The sequence below is a fragment of the Nanorana parkeri genome, unplaced genomic scaffold (assembly GCF_000935625.1).
Source record: "Nanorana parkeri isolate BGI_ZX_2015 unplaced genomic scaffold, ASM93562v1 scaffold1851, whole genome shotgun sequence".
NCBI classification, from domain to species: domain Eukaryota; kingdom Metazoa; phylum Chordata; class Amphibia; order Anura; family Dicroglossidae; genus Nanorana; species Nanorana parkeri.
Window position 1 is genome coordinate 51,241 of NW_017308119.1, and position 6,237 is coordinate 57,477.

The 6,237-nt window shown below is 49.6% G+C and overlaps 1 protein-coding gene across 1 annotated transcript in view; it reads left to right on the plus strand.

The window, feature by feature from the left end:
* The window catches only part of LOC108799900 (neurobeachin-like protein 2), a 104,045-nt gene that overhangs the window by 4,045 nt on the left and 93,763 nt on the right, over positions 1-6,237 (plus strand). The window contains 2 exon segments of the mRNA XM_018571836.1: positions 2,249-2,337; positions 3,409-3,561. Of these exon segments, the coding sequence (XP_018427338.1) occupies positions 2,249-2,337; positions 3,409-3,561 (242 nt within the window).

Here is a 6,237-nt window from a genome sequence, read left to right on the forward strand (position 1 = left end):
GCAACTCCGTAATGTGAATGGGCCCCTAGAAGAATACAGTAACAATTTCCAGAAGGATACAAAGAATCTTAAAATGTATCGAAAACCAAACAATTTTTATTTTAAAATTGGTTTTGGAAATAGCAATAAGGGGTTAAAACTACCGAAATTAGATTTTTAGATCAAAACTGAAATGTAAACATTTGTCGGGCCGAAACCATAAATTACTATTTTTTTTTCTCAACTTTTTTTAACATTTTGTAGAATTATTTTAAATTATTTTATTTTGTATTTTTTCTAACTTTACTGTCGGGGGTGGGGGTGGGGAGGCTTTGGGGAGATATCAGAGGTCTAAACAGGCCCCTGATATTTCCCTTTGGAAATGGAAGGAGAGATTGAGAACACAGAGTCCTCAGTCTCTTTTTCTGCTGCAGCCCCAGCACTGAATGAACAGGAAGCTCTCAGTACAGAGGCTTCCTGTTCATTCACAATGTGGAGATAGTAAATATTTATAGTTTATGTATGGACAGAAAGTCTCTGTATGGAGCTGTTTCCTGTTCATTCATGAAAAGAGGAGATGGTTTACTTTGTCCCCATTCATAAATGAAAAGGAAGTGATGTAGAGCACTTCCTGTTCATTCATAACTGGGGACATAGTAAGCTTACTATGTCCTCAGTTATTTACAAACGTTGAGTGATCAGTAATGTTCGCTGAGTGTTTCTGCTACGCTCTCCATCCTGACTGCTCTACCCCGTCCCACCTGTCACCGAAGCCAAGCTCTCCTCCCCGAACCACGTTGCCCAGTCTCCTGACGGCACTCTCCGTCCCGCTCAGCCTCCTGACAGCTCTCTCCTCGCCCCACTGCCCCGATTGACCTCCTGACAGCTTTCTCCTCTCCGCACCGCTCTGATTGACACGTTCTGACAGCGCTCTTTTCCCCACACCGCCACGATCGGGCTCCTGACGGCTCTCTACTCCCCGCACCGGCCTGATTGACCTCCTGACAGCTTCTCTCCTCCCCACTGGGTACCGGCAGCTGGATTGGCTCTGTGTCCCCTCTGATTCCAGCTGTCGAAGCAGCGGGGATCGGAGGGGGCACAGATCAGCGGAGAGGAGAGAAGCTAGGGATGGACCCCATTTTTCAGCCATTTTTGTAGTATTGGCATTTTGCCCTTAGTGCAAAATGGGGAAATCCAACATTTTAAGTTGTCCCCAGAACAGGAATTTAGGGGAAATCCTGCAATGTGGGCGCCTGTTCCGGTGTCAGCTGTCTAATAGTGGTTTTCTCTCATTTTGAATATATTTTACTTCCTGTTGTGTATACAGCAGAGGAAGTGAAGGGAAATCTCTTGAATGGCGAAAAGAAATGAGTAGTGGTTTAAATAATTCCCTACTCCCATCTAAAATGGAAACAAAAATGTCTCGGCTGTAGACATAATGACAAGTGACTGGCAAATGTGAATCCCGGCATCTCTAGAATGAATACCTTAAAGGAGAACTATGGGGTCAGGGCTTTTCCCCATAGTTCTCCTTAGGGTAAAGGGGGGACACAAACTAGCGTCCTCCCGTCACCCTAAGCTCAGTATATAGGGAGCGGTATACTGAGACGCCGCAGCTGAAGCGGATCCCGACAATTATGTCTGGATCCGCCCAGCTGGGTGAGTGACAGCTGGCTCTGCCTATCTAGGGGCAGAGCCAGCTGTACCCGCCCCCTCCCCCGTCCGTTCCGCCAGTCAGCGCTGGCGGATCGGGGAGGGGGGAATCCAGCCCCTCCCCTGTCACGGCAGAGAGCTGTGACAGGACCGAGAGGTGAGCGAACGCCGGTATGTGTTCGCTCACCTCCCAATCTACTGAGCCGACCTGTGACAGTCTCATTGTCACAGGTCGGCTAGAACTATGAGGTGAGTGAAAAGCACTCCCCCTCCCCCCTCATAGTTCTCCTTTAAATAAATATATACTATTGTACGACGCTCCACTTCCTTCTGTGAATACATCAATACGGCTCCAATGACCTCACTTAGGAGCTTCTGAGAACTGAAAATATGTAACACAAAGTTGACTTCCGGTCTGGTAATCTCATAGACACCTCGATCGGACGTTGGGTTATTCTATCCCGCATTCCTGATTATACTGTTCGGACAAGAAGTAACATATTTTTGTTTGTTGCGGAGTCCACTGTCCATTGAAACGCCTGATTGGTTGACAAACTTTATTGTGTGTCTGGTCTCACGAGATCCCGTCTTGTGGTTTTTTTTTTGTGTTTTGCAGAAAGATCTCAATTATTTGCAGCAATGGCTGGAAGCGTTTGTGACCAACTTCGAGAAGATCATTTCCGTTCACACTCTGGAGCCGAGGAGGTGCGTTCCTTTTTTTTTTCCTTGTATTTGTTTTACATAGAAATTGACAGTTACGTGCCGTTCATTTATTTTTTTATATATGACCTGTAACTGTCAATTTATGTCGCGTTTTACACACTATTCATTCACATCAGTCCCTGCCCCCAGGGCCCAGTAACACCATATCCAGGGAAGTTCGAGCCCGGAATGCACTAGATCGCATAGATCAAGCCGGGTAGTGATGAATATCATCAAGTGCAATGCAAAGCGTGGGATGCCACGGTTTAAAGCACGCCGCCACTGGACTCTAGAGAAGAGGAGGCGTGTTCTCTGGAGTGACCAATCACGCTTCTCTGTCTGGCAATCCGATGGACGTGTCTGGGTTTGGCGGTTGCCAGGAGAACGGTACTTGGCTGACTGCATTGTGCCAAGTGTAAAGTTTGGTGGAGGGGGGATTATGGGGGAGGGGGTTGTTTTTCGGGGGTTGGGCTCCGCCCCTTAGTTCCAGTGAAGGGAACTCTTAAGACATCAGCACACCAAGACATTTTGGACAATTTCATGCTCCCAACTTTGTGGGAGGAGTTTGGGGACGGCCCCTTCCTGTTCCAACATGACTGCGCACCAGTGCACAAAGCAAGGTCCATAAAGACATGGATGGGGGTGTTTGGGGGGGGAGGAACGTGACTGGCCGCACACAGTCCTGACCTCAACCCCATAGAACACCTTTGGGATGAATTAGAGGGGAGACTGCGAGCCCCTCCCCCAACATCCGTACCTGACCTCACAAATGGTCCAACATTCCCATAGACACACTCCTAAACCTTGCGGACGCCTTCCCAGAAGAGGTGAAGCTGTTATAGCGGCAAAGGGCGGAGCCAACCCAATACTGAACCCTACGGACTAAGACTGGGAGGCCATCAAAGTTCATGTGCGTGTAAAGGCGTCCCAATACTTTTGGCAATATATTGTATGTTGTATCAAAGAGCTACATCTGTCCTGATCAATGCCGTTTTATTAGTTAAAAACAAAAAAGTATCTCTGCTTCCTGTTTGGTAAAGCTCTGGTCTATGTTTCATTTTTTCCCTTCCTCAGACCTGAAGATTCCTCCTCGGAGATCCCGGTCTTACCCCGCGATGTCCTCCAAGTCCTGAGCCAGCAGCTGGGTCACTGTGCTGAGGATTTGAAGGAACCGGCCAGCTTGAACCAGGCCCTCCTCCTCCTGAAATTCTTCATCATCATCAGCAGGTAATTAGCGATACGGAGGGGGCGCCGCCCAGAATTTACGACCCGCTTATCTTTTTCTTTCATTGATTGACATGTTTTCAGTTGTCTCTGTGAGTTGGCTGTGTGCGGCCCTCGCTGCTCTTCACCTGAGCCTGGCCTTAGAAGGTGATGTCACAATTCTGCACTTGTAACGTTTGCTCCAGAGTGATCATCCATACCGGGCATCACTGCTGCCACTGGAACGTGTTCTGCAGTCAGTCTATACAGGCATCTGCAAAGCTTGTTACTTGGAAGTCTTACTGTGGTCACTCTGATGACATCATCGAAAATGTGCAGTGATGACATCATCGAACGCCAGTTGTGACCTTTTAGGCGTTTCCTCACTGCTAGTGTCAGCTGATCCAAAGCAGGCAGCACCTCTCCGTGCCACATCCACCCCGGGAAGGCTGGTAGCATGCACAGAGTACCCCGTACGTCTCCAGGCAGATATGAAAAAAGCCAGTATTTCCAATGTGTGAACCTGGAAGCGCTCAGCTCTGAGCTTATCCATGTTCGACGCTGCCAATCTCCCAGCTGCAAAGCTGGGTAAACAGCGAATCAATACCAGTGTGTGAATGGCTGGAGAAGATGGCAGGGGAGACATTAGGGGTCTAATAAACCTTGATGTCTTCATAAAGAGTACCTGTCACCTGCCCAGTGCTAACACATAGGGGGCCTTTTAAGCCTCCCTTGTAATAACAAAATTAAAGCGGAACTAAACCCCCAGCGATTTTATATCTTCCAAAACAGTTACCTTCAAGGCACGCCATCTATCAAGGTTACCTATGTGCTTATTTCAGCTCTCGACTGAACATTTAAAGCCCTCAAAAGGCTAGCGTCATAGCTGATCACATGGGCGGCACCATGGCAACTGCAGTCCAAATAGAGGCTAAGATGGTGCCTTCCTTGGCTGTAAAGGATGGGAGGTTGTAGTTCCCCTTTAAGTGTCAAAAAAAACTTATAAGTAAACTCAAAAAAACAAATAAGTAGTATTGAGGTCCAGGCATGTTTTACCTTCATGCATTGTCTGCATTAGGGTAAAAACCGCTCAGCACCTCTATCTGTCCCCTTTTGCCCCCTCTCCCCCCCCCCCCACACACACTTACCAGATGGCAGAGGAACCATCGGCCATCAAAGTCTTGGGCGTAGAGGAGGCGCGTGGCCTGCTGCAGGTCTGTTAGTGTCTATGGATGTGCACAGCCATTGCGGGCACGAGCACGCACGGGCACCTCCACAGCAGATGATTTAGCTGATGGCTGCACCCGTGCGGGGGGCGTAAGCCCTGCGGGGACCCACTAGAAAATGAGGAATTAAACATTTTTAAAGGAGAAGAAAAGCAGATTTAGTCAAAGGTGGGAACCAAAAGACGAAACTTTAAAGGAGAACTATGAGGGGGGTGCCGTGACAGGGGAGGGGCTGGATTCCCCCCTCCCTGCTCCGATCCGCCAGCGATGACTGGCAGAATGGACGGGGGAGGGGGCGGGTACAGCTGGCTCTGCCTCTGGATAGGCAGAGCCAGCTGTCAATCACGCAGCTGGGCGGATCCAGACACAATTGTCGGGATCCACTTCAGCTGCGGCGCCTCAGTATACCGCGAGCTGTAGCTCCCTATATACTGAGCCTAGGGTGACGGGAGGACGCTAGTTTGTGTCCTCCCGTTACCCTAAGGAGAACTATGGGGAAAAGCCTTAACCCCATAGTTCTCCTTTAAGCCCTCATTCACACAGGAATCGGCCGGCACGTACAGCTCCATGCTGCGTGCACAGGCCGTATCGGGCAGCTCCCGGGAAGGGCAGGTGCTGCGTGTGATTAGTACGCAGCCCCCGTCCTTCTCTATGGGACTACGCGGCCGTGCGCCCCTCTATGCTCACCCACACTGCACGCCTGTGCGGGTGTCCGTACTCATACGCTGACTGAGCCAGGAAACACGCACCCCCTATGGACCTGCACATGAGGTGGGGGGGCTATGTCCGCCTAATCACACTCAGCACCTGTCATTCCCGGGAGCGGCCCGATACGTCCGTGCACGCAGCACGGAGCTGTACGTGCCGGCCGATCCCTGTGTGAATGGGGGTCTAATATCACTTTAAAAGCCTGAGCCCCTACGCACACACATACGAATGCATATGCACATGTGTGGCGTGCACATGTATGTAAACAGCAATTGCACAGCACATGTTGCGTTTGGGAAAATATAGAATCTTTGGGGGGGTTTGAATTAGTTTTTTGGGTCGATATGAAGTGCGAGCGAGGAAGTGAATAACTTGCTCCGGCAGCGACGTGGTTACATTGTAATTCTTTCCGGTGATCACATGACTCATCGGCGATCCTCTTGTTACATGAAGTAACTTTTTATTTTCACCTCGCGGATCTATAATCGGGGTGTTCGTCTCCTCTTCGGGCTCTTCGATGGTTAACGTTATCAGAGATGAATCTCGCTACAAATAGGACGCACGCTCGGCGTTGCATAATGATACAGGAGAGGTTCGTACCGTCTGAGGGGGAGTCAGATTGGTTTCCAGAGCCGCCTCTGTATCATCGCTGCTTGGGGTCCAGACACTTCAGTCACCATGGCAACCAGCCTCATCCTCACAGCTTGGAGACGGGTGAAGACTATTGTGGTGCCGGCGGGATGGCCGAAAACCATATAAAATAAGA